Source organism: Lethenteron reissneri, chromosome 64 (genome assembly GCF_015708825.2).
Source record: "Lethenteron reissneri isolate LAM-NWPU_2019-01 chromosome 64, ASM1570882v1, whole genome shotgun sequence".
NCBI classification, from domain to species: domain Eukaryota; kingdom Metazoa; phylum Chordata; class Hyperoartia; order Petromyzontiformes; family Petromyzontidae; genus Lethenteron; species Lethenteron reissneri.
The window spans coordinates 7,000,909-7,025,538 of NC_083842.1; the positions used below are offsets into that span (position 1 = coordinate 7,000,909).

The window sequence follows — 24,630 nt, forward strand, 5'->3', positions numbered from 1 at the left end:
GCAAATCCGACCCTACCTGTATGGTCGCAAATTTACGGTCCGCACTGACCATGCGGCCTTGCAGTATTCGCTCCGCATTGACCAGCCTTCGGGCCAGCTGGCCAGGTGGATAGAGCGCCTGCTGGAGTACAGGTACCAAGTGGTGCATCGCAAAGGGACCAGACACGCCAACGCAGACGCATTGTCCCGGCTGGCGCCCCAGGGCCCTTGTGCATGCATCACAGGCGGGGCACGCTGCCAGGAGGCGAGGCCGGAGGGGACGGTCATCGCTCCCGTACGCACGGCAGAGGGCACACAGGGTGAGGTCCAGCTGACCAACCATGACCTGGGGCTGACCTTGGACGATTGGAGACGTCTACAGCTAGAGGAAGCCCCACTGCAAACACTACGCGCCTCAGCAAAGGCAGGGGGGAGGAGTACATCGTATGGGAGGACCTCCTCATGCGATGGGACCCGACAGGGCGCCGGCGATGCCTGGTAGTTCCGGAGTCGCTGCGTCAACAATTGGTTATGGACGTACACGGCCGCCAGCTGCTGCACCTGGCAGGGCGGAAGACACTGTACACATTACAGGGTCGGTACTTTTGGCCAGGCATGACCGCTGACGTGCACCGATGGGTCGCTACCTGCGTCGAATATGCATGGCGAAAGCCGCCACCCCGGGTAAGCCGGGCGCCCCTACAGCCCATCTCTGTGACCAGGGTCAACGAATTGGTTGCATTGGACATCCTGGGACCACTGCCGGTCACGCCACAGGGAAATAAATACCTGTTGATTGGGGTCGAGTACTGCACGAGGTGGCCGATGGCGTGGGCCCTCCCGGACCAAACGGCACAGACCATCGCCGATGCCTTCGTAGGGGGCTATGTCCTTGATAAGGGGACACCGGAGCGGTTGCTCACGGATCAGGGCAGGAATTTCTCCTCACGGCTATTGAAGGACGTCTGCTCTATCCTGGGCACTGAAAAGGTCCGAACATCTCCATATCATCCCCAGACCGATGGGATGGTGGAGCGGCTTAACCGCACCATAGCGTCCATGCTGTCCCAAGTGGTGGACGAAAACCACTCCGACTGGGACCTCCACATTCCATCGGTCTTAGCGGCGTACAGGGTGGCCCCACACGCGGCAACGGGGTTCTCGCCGTTTTTCCTGATGTACGGACGGGATCCCATTCCGCCTATTGAGGTGCAGCTGACGGACATTCCCGCAAGATCTGACGCATGGCCAAAGGCACTAAAAACCTCCCTCATTTATTTGAGAGAGGCCCGCCAAGCAGTCGAGGCCGCATCGGCCACGAGCCAAGAGAGTAATGTACAGATACGGGAGAGGACAGTAACAGCCAAGCCCTTTAAAGTCGAGGACCAGGTATGGCTACACTGTCCTCAGGTGCCGGTTGGCCTCTCACCAAAGCTGCACCGACCCTGGAAAGGGCCGGTCGAGGTCATTAAAGCACTCTGACCGCAGTGCGTCCAGGTCCAACTGGGTAAGCGACGATGGTTTGTACACCCCACCCGCCTTAAGCCATAGATCTCTCCACCATCATCTCCACCATCTCACCGCCAACATGATCATCATCATTATCTCTACCCGGGCCAAGGTCACCGACCACCACGCGCCGACTGGCAGGGGGTTCGGTGCCCTGTGTTCCCTTGTCACCTACAGCGCCCCATGTGAGGCCTGACGGAGCGGCGGCACGACCGGGGGCCGAGGGGGCCGGAGAGACAGCGGCACCAGGCAAGGCGACACCGGCGCCATCCGAACCAGGGACCGCGACGAGAGGGCCTTTGAAGGAGGGGGCCGCCACGGTCATCTGCTGCCTGTGGCTGGCTGGAGACCCGGGCAGGCCGCGCAATTTATTTTGTTGTGTTATATTGCATTGTATGGTTGTGGGGGGGTTAAGGGCTGTCGTCACTATCAGTGGGAGGAGGCATGGGGAGACTTAAATGGTCCATGGGGGAGGCAGAACCGAGGACGTTTTTTTTTTCTCCGGGGGGGGGGGGGGGGGGGGGGGTGATGTAGGGGTGTCAGGGGAAGGATTCCCACCAATAGGAGGGTTAGTGGGAGGGGGAATCGGGGAGATATAAGGGGAGAATAGGCGGGAAGAAGGGGCCTTTGGCGGGAACGAGATTGGTCGGCTGGGGACAGGTGTGGATGGGAGAAAAGGATTAAAAGACGAATCCCCTGCAATCTTGTGTCGGCTCTCCTTTACACACCGAAGCATTGGTCAAGTCGGTGCATTAGCTCTCCCCAATGTGATTGTGCGCTTGTGGGAAATGCTTCCACAAAGTCGGCTGCCCACCCATTAAAATACATATTTAGCTGCTGCAGTACTTGCGTGTCCGTCCTGCCATTAATGTCTCTCGCATATGTGAGGTTCCGGGCAAACGATTTATATAATGGTGTCCCTTGTCCGATGAACACGTATCTTACTGCCACTTGGGGTGGGGCGCCTCTTTCTCTTGGATGCATGGGGAGTCGTACCACATCTGACACCACACTGTGGGGCCCGACGTCTACCCTACCACACTCGCTAGGCACCGCGTCAGCTGGCTCCTGCCAGGCCCTCGCCAACCGATTGACGGGGCCCCCCATTCTAGCGCCCTCTCTGTGAGACATAATCGTGCTGCTGGCGTTGGAGCCACACGGACTTAGACCACACGCCCGTACACACAGCAGCTTTCGCGAACAAAGGGGGCCGTGAACGCGTTCGCACCTGCTAGCAATAACATCTTAACACGCGCCCGTGCACACCGCAGCTATCGCTAACACAGGGGGCATGAACGCGCTCGCACCTGCGAGCAATTTCCTCTTAAGCGAGAAGAAAAAACCATGAGGTCAAGAGAGCGCAGGACCAAACTCCCCCCTGTCCCCCCTAACGAATATACACTTGCAGGCTGTGTGTTCACCAGTCGGGCATTATTCCGGATTAAGGAGGGTGAGTAATACATTCCTGAGTACGGATGGGTAGACAAGAAATCACAGAAGCCTCGGCCACGGAGCTCCACATATGGGCAAAAAATGGGAAAAAGCGGAGCTGGAACCACAGATAGGTGCATGATTGGCTGAGCGGTGCAACATGACCCTGGGCTTTTAAAGTCAGGGGGATAAAAGGGGAGCTCAGGATCATTCGAATGAAGATCTTCAACATATTGGCCGCCAAGACCCCCCCCCCCTGCTGTCCTGCCTTCTCGGGCCGCTCACAGCGTCTCTGTGACGCCGTGAGTACAGCTACGAGGTATGTGGTAGGACGTTTGAGTGAATGGGGACTTAGGCAGCAGTAGGCTGGGCTTTTCTCACAAAATATTTCCCCCGGTAGTGCGTGGTTTGTACCAAGAATAAAAGTTAGCACAGAGCATAGGTGTGGTGTCTGTGATTTATGTGCGATGTGACTGCGTGGGGGAATGCGCGGCGAGAGTTAACGCGGGGCCGCGGCGTGTGCGCGCGTTAAGAGGTAATTGCTCGCAGGTGTGAGCGCATTCGCGCCCCCTGTGTTAGCGATAGCTGCGGTGTGCAGGGGCGTGTGGTCTAACTCCGTGTGCCTCCAAAGTCACCAGCATGAGTATGTCCCTCTCTGAGGGACATACTCCTCTCTGAGGATTGGGTATGTCCCTCTCTGAGGGACATACCCAATCTCCTGGCACCTGGAAACCATGGGACTTTCCTCATAGGGACCCTTGGGAAGCAATCCCCTGCCAGGACACTACTTGTTTGCGTTGCGTGTGTGTGCTCCACGTGGGGGCCGGCGTGGAGGTCGCGGCACTTGCAGAATGGCTTCGATGCCGTGGCACCACAGTATAAGTGTAATGATGCCGACACACGTTCTTGCTTTACTAAACGCCTGTATTGTGGACATCAACACTATTCCCAGGCCCGGACTTTGGTTCTTCTGGTTCCAACTTCGTCTTCTCTCCAACCGTCCCTTTCCCTTGTGCTATCCCCTTTTTATATCCATCGAGACCCCTTTCTGGAAGATTTGCTCACCCCATTTCCCTCAGCCAATCCACATCCTCCTCCAATGGTTGTCAACCGTTTCCCATACAGTCAACCCTCATTTACATTTAAATTTATCTCCCAATCATTTTAATTCCCTGTCGTTAGTCAATCCTCTTTGAGACCTCCCTGCACCAATCAGAGGCCTTGACACACTTTCTGACTGTCCGTTTGCACGTGTACAATGTCAGGTAAGTTGTCTGTTGTTTTCGGTTTTTAAATACATATAAAATGACTGATGAGGCATAATAAAGACAAACCGGTATGCAAGTTGTATCTGTTTCACTGATGCCCATTGGGATGGCCTCATTTCCTCAACTCTTCCATTTGGTGCTCTATTCAGAAAAAAATAGCACAAATTCAATTATTTTGAGCTAGTGGTCTGGATAAGGCTAAGCGTTTTTGTATATTTAATCCAGCCTGCATGTTTTATTTATGATGGGTTTTCTGGTAATTTTCAGATTGTAATTCGTGTTGCATTTTGTCAATTTGGTCCCCATACCGTATATGTAAGTCCTTTCCTATTTACACTTTCAATAGGCATATTTCAGCACCTTACATTGATGAATGTACGAATGAGTCATGTGAATGAAACAGTATTTAGTTGTATCTTGAGATAGCCACTTTTTCTAAACTGGGAGTGGATGGTTTAGACCTTTTTCAGTTTATGGCACATGTTTGAGTGTGCTTGATATTCACACCACACCAAACCAAAAACAACACTTTCTGGATTTATTGGCCATCTTGATTAGGGATTCTGCTGCTGCAGTGTAATAGACTTGAAATCATGTGGTTGCCTGTTCGATCCCATGTCCCAGTGCAGCATTTGAATATTTGGTGCAAGATCCCCTCCATCCAGCCAGCAGTACACATGGGTGTACAGTACCACAGTTGTCGATCAGCAGGTCGCACTTGGTGGGATAAAATGTGGGTATTTCCACCTCTTCAAAGTGGGCGAAATATTTTCCACAAGTGGGGCTCTCTAGCAGAGGCATAAACCCTCAGGGCTGCGCGACCAATTCTCGGGGGTAAACGCATCAGGTGCCACGTTGTGAGAAGTTGCAGTGGTTGCAAAAAGGTATTTAAGGCTGCTGCGATGTGGCGATGCTACAATATATATTTTGTTTGATATACGGTCCACGAAAATCATATCGTTCGTTCAGAAAAATATTATATCGTGATTATCGTTGCTGATTATTCTTTTACTATTGTATTTTCTTGCAAAATATGTAAAATAATCGCGTTTATGATATTTTTAAATACATCGCTAGTTATTCATTGCATCAATGCTTTGTCAAAATGCTTAGAGATGAAATGAGTAAGTTATATTATTTTCATTTAACATTTGTTTAATTATCGTATAACTGACATAATGCACGTTATGAGCATTGCATATTTCAACGTTGCAAGGATTAGAAGACTTATGTTAAGTGAACATGATGATGATCACGAACGACTGCCTATTATGAAGATGTCAGCCAACGTGATGCATACATTGAACATACGTATAATACAATTATGTTTTGAACTCCTTACTTTGAACATTCTGTGTCTCTCTGTATAGATGCGAGTGAAGGGAGTGGTAGGGCTGCTGCTGGCTCTCTCCTTATTGGCCGGACAAGCCCATGGATTCTTCCCAAAAAAATGGATGGCCTCCTTCACATCGATTTTCGCAAAAGAACGCACCATCAGCCATGTGCAAATGACCGCTACAGCTATTGAGGTGGTGGTGGAAGAAATGGCAAAGGTAATAGATTAATACTATTTGTTTTGCATGCGTTGGTGAAATTTGGCCTTATGCCCATCGCTTCACCTGCCAGGAAAACGGGGCGGGTCCAGGCTATTCAGTCACAGGGTGATGCAGTGGTAATACTCGCACTATCAGCAAGGGGTTCTGGGTTTGATTTGCCGACTCGGGCGCCTTTTTGCGTGGAGTGTGTATTCTCTATTTGTTTGGCATGAGTTTCCTCCAAGGTTCTCCGGTTTCATCCCATCCAAGGCCGGATTATGACATGCTGGGAGCCTCAGCTGTGTCAAGCTTAAGAAGCCCCATGGCATTACCAAAAAGTGTATAATTCTATCAGAAAGGTCAATGAAAATACTTTATTTTTATTTTACCAGGTAAGGCCCACTGAGCTATATAGCCCTTTTTCAGAAGCGACCTGGCCACAAATAATAGCTCAAAATTACATCAGCCAAATGCTCCAAATACCTGTAGTCTAAATATAAATATTAAAGCTTTATTTTTGCATATATGTAGAGGAGTATTGTGGGCAACCATGAGGGGGCGAACAGAGAGAGGTGCTAGCGAGTTGACAGGGATTACGTCATTTCACGGGTGATGTAAGAGGTACCTTCGGGAACAAAGAAGGGTCCTAGCTAGGGGCAAGAGCCGCCAAAGGGTACTTAAGGGGGACCCCGTGATGAAGTCGTGGTCGTTGTGGGGAGCCAGGGCATGGATCGGCTGCAAGGTGTCTCTCCCTCTTCGTCACCGGGCGGTGTTGGATGAACCCCCACACTGGGTAGACGAGTGGGAGAGCTAATGGAATAGCCGAGAGTGGGGTCCGGAGTATTGAGTAGGGATTGGCTGAGAGAGGGTGTCTCTCTCCTCATCGCCAGACAGTGTTGGATAAACCGCCGTTCCGGGCAGACGAGTGAGAGAGCCCTAAAACGACGGCCAAAGGCAGGACCAGATACTGTTCAGAGTCCGTGGTAAAGGACAAGATAGAGAGCACCTACCTCTGGTGTGAGTTAGAGTGTTGATTTCAACTGTGTTTAATAAATGGCAGCAGCCCTCACAGCATTCCTCGTCTCCACGCAACATATACTTAGGCGAATATGCAATGAAAAACGAATAATCTAACTAAAACATATCTTGCAAAAAGCCTATTTGTATTATGAAATGCTTTCAAGTTAAAATATTGTATTAGTTCTGAATTAGCTTATATGAAAACTTTTCTCTACAGCAACATACGAGCAATTACAGAGATCAGCACTTACTAAATGAAAGCAGTAATACAACCTGTACTGTCTGTACATCACGTTAAATCAAGAAAAAAAATCGTGATTTTTGGACAGCAAAGTCATTGATGATGTCCTCAAATGATAAGTTACGAAGTTGATCAATTTCTAAGCACATCATGCAAAGTGCAATTAGTGGGGAGAGCGTTTATTCATCTTGCGGGACAGCCGCTACGCCATTGTGGGGAGAGCGGCTGCGCCTCAATGGCGAGAGCGGCTACGCACGACGGCGAGAGGGCTGCACATCGAAGGCGAGAGCGGCTGTACATCGATGGAGAGAGGGCGGCTGTGCATCGACAGAGAAAGAGAGAGCGGGCGCTGCACATCGATAGAGAGAGCCGGAGCTGCACCTCAACGGGTAGAATGGCTAAAATGTCCCCATGGTCGCGCGCTGACCAAGCAGCATGGCGGAGGACTGCCATGTGGAGGAGCGTACTCTGGGGGACGGCGTGGAGGACAGTAGGGAAGACCCAGCGGGAGCTTCCGTCGGAGCGGGAGCAAGGGGTTCTCGATGGGGGACCATGCATATGGTGAGCATCCTTTGTCTCTGGAAGACCTCCCGTGGCCAGCAGGCGACATTTTTAGGAGAGCACAGGAACGCGTGGAGGAGGTGCGAAGAGTGACCGAGCTGCAAGAAGCTACTCCTGAGCTGGCATTGGAGGCTCGCACACGATTCCTCCAGGGGGAGCGGATGGAGGACGAGATGCCCTACGCCTTCCCGGCAGCGCTGCTGGGATGGGAGGAATACCTACTTCTGGGCGAGGGGGCGCTTGACCTTCACGTGGCGGAGAGGCTGTGGGAGTTGACAAGAAAGTTGAGGGTTGCCCTGCCCTCCACCGTTGGCACAGAAATTGGATCCTCAACGGTGGCCCAAAAGATACATTTCTTAGAAGTGTAATAACAGCCATAGAGGGTTCACGTTGGGATTGGCTTGCCGGTCCAGCTTTGTAGCCAATAAGAAATGAGCCAGGGAGCATGGCCTCGGCGTGATCACGGCATGTTAGCAGGGGTGATTGGCCTGGCCAATCGGGGCCTCAGCTAATGGGGAGCCGGATCAGAGGCGTGGTCCCGGGAGTGACAGGGAACCATCGGGAACGGTCAACGCTGTCTATGGAGGCTTGGCTGGGGGGTACCACGTGACGGAAGGATAAAGAGAGAGAGAGGGAGGGCGGTCGTGAGCAGACTTGGGAACGAGCAGAGCAGGAGTCACGCGCGTACGGGGGCTCTGGGTGCCACGTGCGTGGTGGGGACTTGGCGAGAAGTCTGCCCTCTCTCCGTTGTCTGTCAGCAACGGGGAGTGTGTAAAGTGTAACTGTGGAAGTTGATAATAAAAAGGACTGATTCCAGAAGCCGTCTCAAGAAGGTTTATTACATTGGTGTCAGAAGTTCTTCTGCGACCATTTGCGCGATCGTCAAGATGTCCAAGCACCTCAGAAAAAAGAACCTGCCAGAGCCTCCATCGGAGGAAGATGCCGAGACGGACGAAGATGAGCTGTTGGGAGCTACAGCCCCTATGCCGCCTGCTGATACTGTTCTCCTCGACGCCTCTCAGCGTCGACCGGGAGAAGATGCGACCACCGCAGGAACGAAAGACGGATGGCGGATAATGGCGGAGCAGATCGAGTCGCTACGCGCCATTCTGCTGAGTCTGGTGACCGCGGTGGCGTCCTCACCAGCCGTGGGTCGCCAGATTGCGGATCAGCTGGACGCCGCGGGAAGGGGTCCTACAAAAGAATCGGAGTCCGCCATTGCTCCTGCCACGCGGGAAGAAGCCGGCGTTTTGGGCAGGGCGGCTGCGCGGGAGCCGTCAGCCGCCATTTTGGGCGCGCCTGCCGCCACGCGGCCGCCGGACGCCATTTTGCCTGCGACGGGTGGAACGCGGGAACAGCAGTCGGAGACGCCCGCGGCGCGCGCTTGCCACCGCGGACATCGCCTTCCACAGATTAAAGAATTTCTCGCCGGGGGCGATTGGAGTGCTTTTACGTGGCGCTTCGAGTCAGCCTTTAGATCCGTGAATTGGACGGAGGAGGAGGCGCTGGGAGCGCTACCTACACTGCTTGATGATGTTTCTCTGGGGGTCTTCCGCTCCATCCCGGCGTCCAAGAAGAAGACGCTGCGAGATACGTTCGCAGAGATGGCGGAATTTTACGACCCACCGACGTCAGCTACCAGAAAATTTATGTCGCGTCGCCGAGGATCGGAGGAGTCGCCTTTGGCTTATCGGGGGGCGTTGATGGCGATGGCCATGGCTGCCTATCCCGACGCGACGGCCGAACATTTGGATCCTCTCATCCTTTCCCGTATGCTGGAGTTGTCTCAGGAGCTCAACATCTCTCTACCAGTGTGCGGCCACGAACTGCTTACATCGCGATGGGTGGCACGCTGCCTGGACGATAAGTTTAATATCAAGCGTTGGGACCAGATGGCGGCGTGGACGGGGAAACCCGAAATCGACGGGCCGCCCTTGGGGTGGTCTCCACGACTGGTCGTCCACTGCCTCGACGACTCTGGCGACGACGACATGCTGGCTGCTGCTGTTCCGCATGGGATTCCGGGACGGCGGCTGGGTGACCAGCGTGGTGACTACGCAGGCCGTCCACGTGCGGGGGCCGGGTCATCCGACCGCCGGCCGACGACGGCCGCGTGTTTCAAGTGCGGCAGACGAGGCCATTTCGCCCGTGACTGCCGCTGCCGACCTCTGCTGTTGCCTCTTCCGCCAAGGGGACCTCCATCTCCTCCACCTGCTGCGGAACTGCAACAACCTCGGGCGAGTCGGCACAAATCGGACACCCGGCAGGTCGTGTCACATCATTCATCCACTCGCACTCATTCTAACACTCCTAAGGATAATTTTACTTCTCCTGCGCCATTTACACGCTCTGCTACACAGTGGAAGAAATTGGCTCGCAGAGTTGTCGCTGCGGCGTCGGGCTCGTCGACGGTACGGGGTACCATCGACGGCATTGATGTCCGTTTTTTGGTTGACACTGGCGCATCTGCCACCATCATTTCAGATGTTATTTTTCATTTGTTGTCCATTCCTACATCGCGGATACGCAGGGTTAATGATGCGTGTGTTGCCGCAAATGGGGGTAGCATGGGTATCTGTGGTCAGGTAGATGTAAGCATCGCTATCGGAAATATTACCGCCGCAGGACCTGTGTTGATCTCTCGCTCGCTAGCTGTCCCATGCTTGCTGGGTACTGATTTCCTGCGCCGGATGCTGCTGAAAATACGGGTCGACCAGGATTGTTTAGAAATGCCGGGGGGTCGTAGGATGTCATTCCTGCCTTCCCTGCTGGCCATTGCGCCTACAGGTAACGCAGTCACTGCCGTAGTCGCTGCTACGGTGGAGGTTCCGTCGGGAGCACAAATGTTCATTCCGCTGCGTTACCGGAAACCCCTTCAAATTGAAAGGGATGCGAAGGGCGTACTATTATCCCCATCGAATTCGGTAGCTAAATCTTTTTCCTTGGCAGCGGCACAAACGATCGTGCGACCAGGTCAGGCACCTTTATCCTGCAGGTGTTGAATGGGGGACCTGACCGCATTGTTGTTCTGGAGGGATCGGTGCTGGCTCACGCCACTACCGATTTCGCCTCTTGTGACGAAACGCCGCGAGCCCCGATGGCCGCTGGTGGGCCTCCACACGATTGTTCGCAAGAACGCTGGATCGCAGATTTATGCGGGGAAAATTCTTCCTTGTCGAATGAACAAAGGAACGCTCTGCGTTCACTATTGCTACAGTACGCGGATGTTTTCAGTAAAAATGATTTGGACCTCGGCCGCACGTCGCTTTTGTCGCACCATATTGACACCGGTGCGACACCTCCGATCTGTATGCACCCTCATCGCATGAGCCCAGCTGAGAGGGAACACGTGCGCGGAGCAGTAGATGAATTGCTGGCGGCGGATATTATTTCGCCGTCCAACAGCCCTTGGGGCGCGCCTGTCGTTCTGGTTAAGAAAAAAGATGGTGGTACAAGATTTTGCGTTGATTTCCGCCGGTAGAACAAAATTTCGGTGGCGGACGCGTATCCCTTATCGAGGATGGATGACTCATTGGATGCTTTATCGGGCGCTAAATTCTTTTCCACCCTTGATCTGTCCTCGGGCTTTTGGCAGCTTCCCCTTGATGACGAGTCAAAAGCCAAAACGGCATTCTGCACGCCGCAAGGTCTCTTTGAATTCAATCGGTTGCCTATGGGCTTGAATGCGGCTCCGGCGACGTTTCAACGGCGCATGGAATTGGTGTTGGCTGGACTACAGTGGGAAACGTGCCTCATATATTTAGATGATATCATTGTTTCAGCCGCACGTTCGAGGAACACCTCCAATGCCTAGAGACGGTTTTTCAAAGAATGCGGGTGGCGGACCTCAAGTTTAAACCTAGAAAATGTCACCTTTTGCAACACACCGTCCGTTACTTGGGTCATATTGTCAGCTCGGACGGCGTGTCCACTGACCCGCTGAAAACCAAATGTGTTCGAGAGTGGCCCACACCCACTTCCGTGGGTGATGTTCGGCGATTTATTGGATTCGCTTCCTATTATCGCCGCTTCGTTAAGAACTTTGCGACGTTGGCAAAACCGTTACACGTTCTAACGGGCAAAAATCAAAGGTTTAAATGGGGAGCAGAGGAAGAAAGTTCATTTAGAGCACTTCGAGACCACCTCGCCACGGCGCCTGCGCTAGATTACCCAGACTTCTCACAGCCGTTCATCCTTGATACAGATGCTAGCGACATCGGCATTGGGGCCGGTTTGTCACAACGTAAGGACGGGGTTGAGCGAGTGGTGGCGTATGGCAGCAGGGTTCTGTCCCCTGCGGAAACGCGATATTGCGTGACAAGGCGGGAACTTTTGGCAATTGTGCATTTTGTTCGCTTGTACCAGCCGTACCTGTATGGAAGGAAATTCCTCATTCGCACTGATCATGTGGCTTTGCAATACTCCTTGAAATTGGACCAGCCGTCAGGCCAATTGGCTCGGTGGTTGGAATCGTTACAGGAATTTTCCTTCCATATTACATATTGTAAGGGGGCCCGTCACGCGAACGCTGACGCGCTCTCAAGGCTGCCACCCATTCCTCCATGCACGGGCACGCACCGCTGCGCGGCACCGCCCACCTCGACCTGCCCGGTTATGGGGGCGATGGCGAATGAGGACGACGCGGGGGCGATAGCGAATGAGGACGACCAAAAGGTGTCGGTGGACACCGATGATACCTTACGGCTGCCGCACGCGGTCTGGTTACGTGAGCAGGAGGCTGATGCCTCGCTGTCTCCGCTACGGAAATTGATAGGGAATCAAAAAGCTCAATTGGCGGGATGGAAGTGGCAGATGTTCCGAGGCAAGTCGAGACTGTTAATGTGCACCGACGGGTTGTCTGACCGACCGCGCTTGGTCGTGCCTACTTCGCTTCGCTATGACCTGCTTTGGGCTCTGCACGCTGATAAGTTGATGCACCTCAGCGTCCAAAAGACTTTGGCCGCAATGCAAAAGGATTTTTTCTGGGCCGGCATGACGGCAGACGTCAATGACTTTGTCCACTCATGCCATGATTGTGTGAAGAGGAAACCGCCTCGGAACCACTATGTACCACCGTTACGTTCTATTGAGGTGTCCCATATCAACGAATTGGTTGCTCTGGACATTCTGGGCCCGTTTCCCCCGTCGGCTAGGGGCAATAAATACCTTCTCGTCGGGGTGGAATATTTTTCTCGATGGCCGATGGCCTGGCCTCTGCCCGACCAAACGGCTGCGTCCATCACCGACGCTTTCTTGAACGGGTATGTCATGGATAAAGGGGCACCTGAGAGGCTGCTCACAGATCAAGGGCGGAACTTCTCCTCTAAATTGCTTAAGGAGGTTTGTGACGCGCTGGGTACAAAGAAAATTCGCACTTCCCCATACCATCCGCAAACAGATGGTATGGTGGAACGATTCAACCGTACCCTCTCGGCTATGCTTTGCCACATGGTCAGTGAAAAGCAAACCGATTGGGACTTGCACATACCAGGCGTCTTAGCGGCATACCGCATGGTTCCGCACACGTCCACGGGATACTCACCATTTTTTTTGATGTATGGCCGTGAGAATGTTTCGCCCATCGATGTGCAACTGGGTAAGCCGAGTAAACAACCATCCCGCTCCTTGCCTGATCACGTGCGGGACTCGCTTGAATGAGTTACGGAGGCGCGAGAGGCTGCCAGGTGTGCGACGGCCCGTGCCCAGGCAAGGAACAAACGATATGCATGTCGATCGCGTACTCGCATGCCTTGGTCAGTGGGAGACCTGGCATGGCTCCACTGCCCCCAGGTACCGGTGGGCACATCCGCTAAACTGCACAGGCCATGGCGGGGGCCCGTGACGCTGATAGATGTTCGGAACGCACAGAGTATCCGCGTTCAGTACGGCAACCGTCGGTGGTATGTTCATTCCTCGCGACTTAAACCCTATGTTGATGCGCGTGTCGGTCCTTCATCCCCACTAGCTGACCTGCCGGGGTCTGCCGGGCCGATTACGCCGATTGTCACGCCCGTTGATCCCAAGGGGGACTGTGTTGTGCCTCCTACAGATGAACAGGTTCTGAGGGCTGAGGAGGCCCCCGCTGCCCCCCCTCCGACGGGGCCTGCCCTGAACACGACCAAGACCCAACAACCTTCTTCTTCAAGCCTACCACCTCCTGTCGATCTGAAAGCAAAGCGGCCATGCGCTGGAAGCGGAGAGGGTCCCGCGTCGCGTACGCGATCGAAATCTCTCCCGTTTCGTTAACGTTTGATCGTTTAGCTGTTCTTCCCTGTCGTTACCGCGCTGCAGGGGCGCCCTAATGTGTGTCTGATTTTTCATGGTTGACTCTGTTTTTAAGTGTTGTTCGGCGCGTGGACGCCGTTTCACCCTTTATTGTTAAATGCACCTTGGTGCGCTAATAAGATGTTTTACGGAATTGGTTGATCACCCTTTTTCCCAGCCGAGACGGCTGAATTTTTCACCGGGGGGGGGGGGGGGGGGGTGATGTAATAACAGCCATAGAGGGTTCACGTGGGGATTGTCTTGCCGGTCCAGCTTTGTAGCCAATAAGGGATGAGCCAGGGAGCATGGCCTCGGCGTGATCATGGCATGTTAGCAGGGGTGATTGGCCTGGCCAATCGGGGCCTCAGCTAATGGGGAGCCGGATCAGAGGCGTGGTCCCGGGAGTGACAGGGAACCATCGGGAACGGTCAACGCTGTCTATGGAGGATTGGCTGGGGGGTACCACGTGACGGAAGGATAAAGAGAGAGAGAGGGAGGGCGGTCGTGAGCAGACTTGGGAACGAGCAGAGCAGGAGTCACGCGCGTACGGGGGCTCTGGGCGCCACGTGCGCGGTGGGGACTTGGCGAGAAGTCTGCCCTCTCTCCGTTGTCTGTCAGCAACGGGGAGTGTGTAAAGTGTAACTGTGGAAGTTGATAATAAAAAGGACTGATTCCGGAAGCCGTCTCAAGAAGGTTTATTACAGAAGAAAAGCAGCAGCGGGCAAGATGGGAGACCACGGCATGGAGCATGGAAGATATGGTGGTAGTGGGGGGCCGGGGGATGCAGGCAAGAAGATCCCCGCAGGAGGAACCATGGTGGGGGCAGCTGCCTCCGCCCTGGGGATCCACGTCAAAGTGCTTCATGTGTGAGACTGCCAAGTGCGAAGTCTCAGGGACCGGATCCAAGCAGGTGCTGCCAAGCGGTGAGGGGCCACTCTCTTTGAGCCGAGAACTCCTTCTCCATCGTCTCTTGTCTCTCGGGGTTCCAGAGGTGCAAGACCCCGCTGAGATGGGGGTGACCCGTGCCATGCACCGGATCACGCAAGCTATGTCCCGGTATGGGGGGACTCGCCCATGCACTGGGAAGGGATCCGAGGGGGAGGAGGTGTTGGGGCTAAGGGCCTGGGTTAAGGGGTAATGAAGAAGTGTGTCGATTGCAGGGGGGGCGCCGCGCTGTGTAAAGTGTGTCGATTGCGAGGGGGCGCCGTGCTGTGTGGAGGGTCGCCGATTCACAGATGGGGGGCTGCGTAAGGTGTTGCCGATTCGCGGATTGAGGTGCCGTGCTGTGGGGAATGTTGCTGATTCGCGAGATTGGTGGCATTGACATTGGGTTGAGTGTTGGTTTGGTTATCAGGGGGCGCCGGGTGGGTAGCAAGGTGTTGTTGATTTGCGGGGGCTGCCGCAGTTGTAATGGGATCGTGGGAATTTTTTTTCTTTTCATTAATGTTAGGGGTGTTCCTTGAGATAGGGGGTTGCTCTGCCTGTCCAGCCGCACTGAGGGGAATATAAGCAGCGGAGAGCGAGAGCTCCAGGCTACCGGTTCTGGGAGTGGACTCGTCTCATTATCTCTGTCGTCATCGCCGCCTTCATCGCTGCCACCTTCGTCGCTGCCGCCTTCGCCCGATCATTGCGCGGCCGGACAGTAGTTGGCTGTCCCGGTCGATACTGTCAGTGCAACGTGGACAGGGTCGTGTTTGGGCCGAGCCGTATGGCAGCGTGGTTGTGAGAGAGGAGTCCGGAGTTGGTGGTGTGAAGCTGATAAAAACAAAGATGGTGCCTCCTGTTACTACCTCGTCTCTGACTGTGTGTGTGATGCCGCATGCCACCTGCACACACACGCCTCGAGAAGGGAGAGGAGAAGAAACCTACGACACTAAACAACTACCGTATATCTAGATTTGAAGTTTTCGTGATTGCAGAGAGCCATATTCTTTGGTTCTTTCGGTAAAGTCACGTAGGTATAATATTTTTTTAAATATATTTTATCACGACATTTCGGGTGCAACACAAGCGTCCGTCATCAGGTGGGACAACCACAGCAAGAAAACAATTGCTTAAGTGGGCAAAAGGGCTGCTGTAACAAGAGGCTATATAAAAAAGAGAAGGGTGGAAGAGCCAGGGGGAAGTGATAGAGAGGTTGGGGTGGGGGGTAGGGGAAATAGAGGGCTATAGCTAAGACACATACACGGCAAAATGACAGAGTGGGGAGAGGAAGTTATTGGGGCTGATGCCCCCGACTCGTCTTCCCCTTCCTCCTCTTATTCCTCCTCTCTCCTTGCTTCCTCTCGTAGCATTGACCTTGAAACCTCCGCGTCCCCCCTGTAAGACATGACTCTTGGCTGGCTCTCGGCCACCTCGGGTCATTCACACACACTCCCCACGGGCATTCCCCCAACTGTCCGGAGAAGCCTCCTGGCACGCGCGTGCCCGTGCACGCCGCTGCCCACACTCAAGCGTGCGCACCCACCCATGCCTATTAGCCAACACGTGCACGCGCTAAAAATACTGCGGCAGCCGTGCGGCCACTCAAACCGGTGTTGGATGCCCACCTGACAACGCATAGCGTTCACACACATGGAGCGGAGGTCAGGGATCAAGGACAAAACTCGCACCCGCGGAGTCCTTCGAGCACAGCATCTCTCCCACCGTGATACCGCACACCAGCCACACACGCGGAGCGGAGGTTAGGGGTCACAGGACGAAACGCGCACCTGCGGAGTCCTTCACGCGCAGCGTTTCTTCCACCGTGATACCGCGCACCAGCCACACCTGCGGCGCAGAGGTCAGGGGTCACAGGACGAAACGTGCACCCGCGGAGTCCTTCACACGCAGCGTTTCTTCCACCGGGATACCGCGCACCAACCACACGTGTTACGGCAAGCGCACTCACACCACCATACACTCCCCTCACACTCGTAGAAACTACACGAGGCTGTTATAAATCATTAACGATTTATTCCCGGCGTGTCTGATACTAAATATTCCGGAGCCCGAAGCCGAAATCAGTGGGGTTACTAATCGGTTTACGATGGTCTAAACCCAATCTTTTCCGCCTGCTTAGACCTATGCTCTCGAGGAATTATCACGTCGTTCTCTACCTCTCTCTCCTGTACTCACAGTTTGATTCGTACGGAGCTCCCGCGGGCCAGTCCTCGCTGCACACTGACTAGTCACATGGACGTTCGAGTGGCTGAAGAGTCGACCGATCGCTGGCTTGTGCTGGACAGGAACTGCCCTATCTCTACCTGCCGCTCACCTTTTATTGTTCGCTACATCAAAGGAAAGCCGTCGCTGATCCGATGGCCGTCCCGGCCAATCAGGTGGCTCGGATTTCTCGCCATGCTTGCCGGACCGGTGCTTTCTCAGACGTCCGCACTCTACTTTCCACATAAAAAGGAGCTAACGCTGATCCTAGGGGGTCTCCTGCCAATTGGAGAGCTCCCCTGCCCGGTCGCATTATTCAGGCTGGTGCCTCACAGACGTCCGTGTCTTGTGCGGTGTGTTTTCTAACCGCGGTGGCTGAGCAGCCCCGTCGTGACCATGTAATTACAATCCCAGTCATGGTGCCGTGGTGCAATTTAGCCTCGGGGGAGATCGCCCAATTCCCTGGCCGCAGGAAACCGTGAAGATTAGTCCCATGAGAGGGCTTCTGGGTGAAAACCTATCAGCCAGGTGACCTCCCCTCGAGGCCCTATGTGGGGGTGTGTGTGTGTGTGTTTATGTGGGGGGTGGTGAGGGAAGAGCAGCATCGGCCCCGTCGCCCGGTGGTGGCGGCGTCAAGGCCATGGCATCGGCAGAGCGGCCTCATCGCTGTGGCATCACAAAGGGAGCGGGGCTGGGAGTGGGAGGCTGCAAAATGCTGGGGTGGGGAGGGGAAGTGAGTGGGGCTGTGAGTCGGAGGCTGAATAAACTGGAGATGTGGATATGAAGGCAAACCGTAAAGCAGTTAAGGTTTAACCTGGTTAATAACATCCTTCCAATGATTGCTCAATGTGTATCCATCTTCCCGGTTGAAGTTATGTCTATGTTTAAATATCTGGATGGCTTCCTGAACAAACCTTTGATAGTAGCCCAACGGTTTGCAGAGTACCTTGGTCTCAGAAAAAAACAATATCATGAGAGCCCTCAGCGTTATAGCAATGGTCAGCCACGGCGGAGGTATTAGTTCTGTCGTGTTTCAGATCTGACTTGTGATCGCGAACATGGTCCGAGATATGTCGTTTCGTTTCGCCAATGTAATTGTTTTTTCCGAGACAAAGGTACTTTGCAAACCGTCGGGCTACTATCAAAGGTTTGTTCATGAAGCCATCCAGATATATAAACCAGTGGCGGCTCCTGCAAAATCTCTCAGGGGGGCAAATGTCTGGATGATTGATAAGGATAAGGTCCACCCATGCAATGAATAAATTAACAGCTTAAGCATGTAAAGGCAACTTCACTTCTTTAATATTAATGAAAAATAAAGTGACTTTTACAATACGTCTTGTTTGTTTATATACTCACTATTAAAACAAACCACTCAAGTTTATTTTATTAAAGATTCCACTAGGTAGCGATAAATTATATTGTTGGATGAAACGTGCTTACGTATGATGATGTTAGCACGTATGATGACGTAAGCACGTTAGGGCGAGCCCTCCCGGAAGCCATAGAGAATGCATTGGAGCGCCCCCGTTCGAAAAAAAACATCTTTGAATGTAAGTCTATGGGGCCACTCGGGGCGATTCTCAGCCGTAGTGAAATCGCCCCAAAAGAGGCGGTACTCCACAGAACGTGACATAACGCTGATTGGACTATATCCAGAGGCTGACAGTGACGGCTAGCGTGACTCTGTGGTTGAATGACATTGGTGGTGCGTCGCCCAATCGCCCTAATGAAGAAACCGCCCCTGATATAAACATAGACATAACTTCAACCGGGAAGATGGATACAAATTGAGCAATCATTGGAAGAATGTTATTAACCAGGTAAAACCTTAACTGCTTCATGATTTGCCATCATATCTGCATCTTCAGTTTCTTCAGCCTCCTACTCCCAGCCATGCTCACTTCCCCTTCCCACCCAGGCATTTTGCAGCCTCCCACTCCCAACCCCCGCTCACTTCCCCTTCCCACTCCGGCATTTTGCCGTGTATGTGTCTTAGCTTCAGCACTCCGCTCCCCCTACCCCCACACCCCCACCTCTATCTCTCCTCCCTGGCTCCTCCCCCCTTCTCTTTCCTATATAGCCTCTTGTTACAGCAGCCCTTTTGCCTACTTCAGCAATTGTTTTCTTGCCGTGGTTGTCCCACCTGTAGATGGACGCTTGTGTTATGCCCGAAAGAGTAAGTACCATATATGTTTCATATTGGAATGAAATTAACCATTTTAGAGACTTTTTTCTCCTATCTTTATTTTTCAACCGATTATACACCACTTTAAACCTCGTATGTTTTTCGTATTTAGAAGACGCTCATAATGTGATGCCCTAAGCAGTAGCTTTCTGAGCGTATTCCTAAATCCGACACTGCTCCCATCGTAGAAAAATATATATAGTCTTTGTCTGGTATTGGTCAAGCATCCGAATACAGGACCCTTCTGAAATATAGTCTCGAGGCTCAGTGTGGCATTAATTATTAAAGTGAACAAAGTGTGCAGAACTTGCAGTGGGCCGATTTCCGTGTTCTGCACAGTTTCACCCACTGTTTCCAAGCCCAAGCACAGCCAATAGTGGGACACATGTTGATTTACCGAAAGTCCAACTTTCGTCAACCGGTGTATTAGAGTTGCAACGTATGTATAAAAGTATCTGTAACCCGATTTTTCCGTATGTTGGAAACTTAACAATTTTCCCACAAAATCAAGATAAAATCCCATAGCCGGAAAAAGTTGTGCCTCCCCTACCCGTATACGAGTTCGTTTTATCTCAGTACTGCATCGCGCTGTCATCCATTTTATATCGCTACCTGTATCATATTTATGTACATATGCTCTGCACTTCCTGATTCTTTCATTTCATCGAATATCTACCCTGACACTACCCATAATTAAACTAATGGAACATATACTGTATCTAATTGTTCAGGAATACTTCGAAACATTTTAATATTCATTGTTAATAGAAAGCAGTCACTTCCGAATATTCGTTTGCAGTGCATTAGGCGAGGCCTAGACTTATCCCATCGCTGTTGGCTGAGACTACTAGCAATCGAAGTGTAATTGTGTTAAATAAAGCACATATGTGGTGGTCATGTTGTCACACACGCGCCCCTCGGTGGGGAGCGGTAGAAACCGGTCCGGACTGGTCGGGCCAATGGCGGTTGGAACCCCTCTGAGGGGAGGGGGCTGTGGGAAGCTACGATCCTCCAGAAACCCGCCCGTCAGGGAGAAAGAGTATATAAAGCGGGTCCCTGAGAGCGCAAGTCAGTCCGCCTCAAGCCGAAGCCAGAAGCCGCCTGGAGAAGAAGACCCTGGACCCCAAGTCACCGACGTCCTTCTAAGGGCCGGGGCTCAGTGCGGTGCCAGTGGTCGAGAGGTTAGGACCCTGAGGTTCCCTCGGCCTGATGTCCTTCTAAGGGCCAGGTCCGGACGGGCCAGCAGTCAGGGACCCACCGGGCCAGCGGTGGGTCAGCCTCCCCTAGGTCTAGCCAGCTGGAGAGCTAGAGGAGTCAGAGTTCTAGATACGATAGCCCGGAGGCTGTACCTCCCCAGGTTGTGGGTGGAAGGGGCCATTACCCCTTTGTGTTAGAGTTTAAGTGTAAACTGTTATGGTATAATAAACCGTGTTGCCTCTTCGAAGACTCCGTCTCCCTACAAGAACATTACACATACAATAACTAACTTATGAAACACACTTAAATGAAGAAAACTGTTAATAGAAACATGCGACAAAAGCTAGTTTTAAGCATAGAAAAAAAAATTATGTAATGCTACAAAAGGAAAAGAATTACGTTAAGCTACAAAAAATAATTTTACCTTAATCCGAGTGAAGTTCGGGCTCGGTGAAGACAGCGTTTTGGTGAAGTGAGGCGTAAGGCAGAGGTCGCAATAGGGTACCCGATACCCGTACCCTACCCGATACCCGGCTACCCGTACCCAGCCGGGTATGGGTACCCGTTTGCGACCCTGGTGCGGCCGGGTACGGGTACGGGTAGGCCGTGAGTCACTGGTGAGTAACCGTTTGTCACTCATTTCCCAACGTCTTGTCTCTTCTCACAATTCAAGTTCCTAGAATCAACACACCCGCGCCTGCAACATGGCTTCATCCCAGAGGTCGCAATCGGGTACCCGTACCCTACCCAATACCCGGCCGGGTACGGGTAGCCGGGTATCGGGTAGGGTATGGGTACGGGTACCCGTTTGCGACCCTGGTGCGGCCGGGTACGGGTATGGGTAAGGAATCAAAACCCGTTTGCGACCTCTGGCGTAGGCCTCGGCAAGGTAAGGTAAAAGTTAAAAGGTAAAAACAACGAGCCTACCTTTACCCTACCTTTTACCTTACCACAATACAATCACTCTACCCTACCTTTTACCCTTTAGCAGGTAAGGTAAAAGGTAAAAAGCAACGAGCTTACCTTTACCCTACCTTTTACCCTTACCCCATACAAATTACCCGATTACAGGGTAATTATTAGGGAACTACTACACACGAACAAGGTTTATAACGGTAAATGCTAGGTAGAGCACTTTAATCATATAGAATACTCTCGATGATTCCAATTTTACACGCTTTCTTTTAACTCACTCTGTCTGTTGTTGTTGTCGTTGTTGTCATTGTTGTTGTATCCTCAAATCTTGAAACTCAATTTTTATCCACTTCCTAATGTGGTATCGACTGCACACTTGGTATACTTATGTCATACTGATGACAATACTATATCCTATCATAAAAATATATGTTTTTAAGCAATCTTTTTTACATGTTATGTTTTGGCTTGGGTATAATTGTCCACGCTCAACTCACGTTGGCTGTGATTGGCCACGGCCCCTTACGTCGTGGCAAGCTTCGGGGCCACTTCCTGGAGTTCTGCCATTACTAGTACGTTTAATAAAAGCGTGTTTTAAATAAAGTTTGTTTTAATATTACTTATTAAATGGAGGCCACAGACTGCGCCACGGAGCCTTTAGCGGTAAACAAGGCACCGTATTTACCGGGTAATACTTCGCTCTTCCTTTACCCTACCGGGTAATTCTTCCGAGCTACCTTTACCCTACCCTTTACCTTACCCCTTGGCATGTCGACATCTTTACTCTTTACCTTTACCCTTTTACCCAGGAAAAAGGGTAAATTACCTTACCTTGCCGAGGCCTACTCTGGCCTAAGGCGGACAGTCTTATGCCTTGCTCCGCGGTATTCATCCGCAACCTCACCGTGCTGAACTAATTGCGCTTATGTAACAGAACGCAACCATTTCCGCATATTGATTTTTTAAAATGATTTATGGAAGCATTTCTATAAAGTCGGATTTGCGTAAGTCGGTCGTGCGCAACCCGGAGAATTACTGTATACTGAGAACATCGAGTGACTTAATGAAGGTGGAAAGTTTCCACCATAAACCTTCAGTTTGTCATAGCCATAGTGCTGGTTCTCATTGCCTACTGTGCGGCGTGCTGTTGGTACAGTATTTAAAATGTACAAGCAGTCACACCATAGTGCCTTTTTATGATATAACACTCCTGAAAGTCATGTAACCGTTGAGGTTGGGTTGGGGATAAGAAGCCTGCGTGGCGTAAAATACGTCCTGGTGCTAACAGAAAAGATGTGATCATCGATAATCAGGTTGAAGTGACTCTCTAGACCAGTGGTTCTCAAAATGTGGTTGCTGGTCCACTAGTGGTCCGCAACGGTCCTCCGGGTAGCCATTGGGCTGATGGAAATGCAGGTTGATCCAGAAATAATGACAATGTTTATAACCTTTATAGCAGACATTAATTAATATATCATTCATAATATTTTATACAAAATTAAGTTAGGTAAGTTACCCGGATGACACTACCCTAAGATGTAAATGCCCCCCTCCCCCCAAAAAGAAAAGCTTTATAGCTGTGTTTAAAAAATATTTGTGTGTTCTGGTAATATGAATAATTATGTATGACTGGTATTTAGAGAAGTGGATGCGTTTGGTCACCAGGAGTGGGGGGATGCGTGGTCCACGGAAAGGTTTGCATCGGCTAAGTGGTCCGTGGAGCAAGTTAGAGAAACAATGTTCTAGAGGCACCTACAGGTTGTTTTGCATCTGAATATGCAAATCACATCTGAGCAGCAAGTACAAAGGCCTCTTACCCCACCCTAAGAAGCATTAATTGAATTTATGCTTGTGCACCACTGCCAACGCAGCAGTATGAAATCATTTGTTTTATTCTGCTTTTAAAAGTCATTGGTTTACTTTCCGACATGTTTGCGGTCACATGGGCGCTGAACAACTGACCCTCAACGAGTGAGGAGCACCCATTAAACCAGTGCGTGTAAAGATATTAAACATGCTTTTGCAAACACAATGACAATTTATCCGAATTTCAGGTTAATCTTCCAAACTGATAATCCAACGTTTAACTGTAGCATGCTTTTTTCAGTTGTTGTCTTCCATTAATTTAAATATGTAATTTATTGCAGGCGAAAGAATCCACAACCGGGTACAAAGTGAACTACAAAAGCACTCCGAGCTACAATCATGCAAAGGATGAGATCCTAACAGCGAATGCAAACACAGACTCGGAAAAAAGCACCAAAGACGACCCAAGATACCATTTTGATGCAGAGATGTTCGTAGCGGCTCAGCAGGAACTAGTGTCACAACGAAATGGTTTAATTCGATTGCTTCATAAAGATGAAGTGACGAGTTCAGATTACAGCATGGCACGAAAACGGACCGGAAAAATACTCCACACCTTGCAGGTACGTGCTTATGCAGTTGAACTGGGGTTGGCTAAACACCTCATCAAAACAATTGAAGTATGAATTATAGTTACATATTATGTCAGATTGTATGAATATGAAGACGCACCCCTGCAATTTCTGGGGCACGCTCGATGCTGATGAAAGGGCAGCAACTACAGGGAACTCCAGAGTGCCTTTCAGTGGTGAGAGTGTATTTTATCCTACTCTTCCACACTGGGCCAAATGCCTGGAAAGAGGTGGGAGTTGCCACACTTTACGCCACCACATGCGACCTGCCAATCGACAATGGTGTATCCAAGTACATCGATTGTTGCGTAGCCAGGATCAGGAGTATTTACATAAACTTTTCCATTGCTGTGGCCGATTGAATTACTGACCTCTAGATTGGCCAATCAGTACACCACGGTAGAGCATCCTGAATCAATACACAACTACAAAAGCAGTCATACGAACTCAGTCTTCTGGCAAGAGCCAACTTTATTTATCTGTGGTTTTGCCATCGTACAACTGTTCCCATCCAAGAGCCCTGCACCCTTCTCTGCCTTCTCCTTATACAAGTGTAGTGTTGTAAAGGACGGACTAATAACTTCTTTATGACACACACAGTTTATTGTCTTAATTATACAGTCCCTAACACACAAGGGGTATACAGTCCCGTTACCCTGGGAAGGTACAGCCTTCGGACTTGCTGTCTATCTAATCTTCCCGCTAGCCTAGCGTCCTCCGGCTGGGACCAGAGGCGTAGCTAGGGGGGGCAGGGGGGTACATATGTCCCCGGGCGCCAAGGTAAAGGGGCGCCAAAATGAGGCTTACAACGTTACATTATAACTTATTGCGGCGGGCGCGGCAGCCTGAAACTACTGCACAAATCTACACCTCAACCTAAAAGATTATATATCCCGCCACACACAGCCTACATGTCATGTAATTACATTTTGGTTCGCGC

General features: G+C 51.6%; 1 protein-coding gene across 1 annotated transcript in view; it reads left to right on the forward strand.

The window, feature by feature from the left end:
• Window positions 1–24,630, forward strand: part of LOC133359001 (von Willebrand factor A domain-containing protein 7-like) — a 142,233-nt gene that overhangs the window by 28,176 nt on the left and 89,427 nt on the right. The window contains exons 2-3 of the mRNA XM_061577377.1: window positions 5,558–5,740; window positions 23,400–23,681. Coding sequence (XP_061433361.1) covers window positions 5,558–5,740; window positions 23,400–23,681 — 465 coding nt within the window. The remainder of the gene's footprint in view (window positions 1–5,557; window positions 5,741–23,399; window positions 23,682–24,630) is intronic.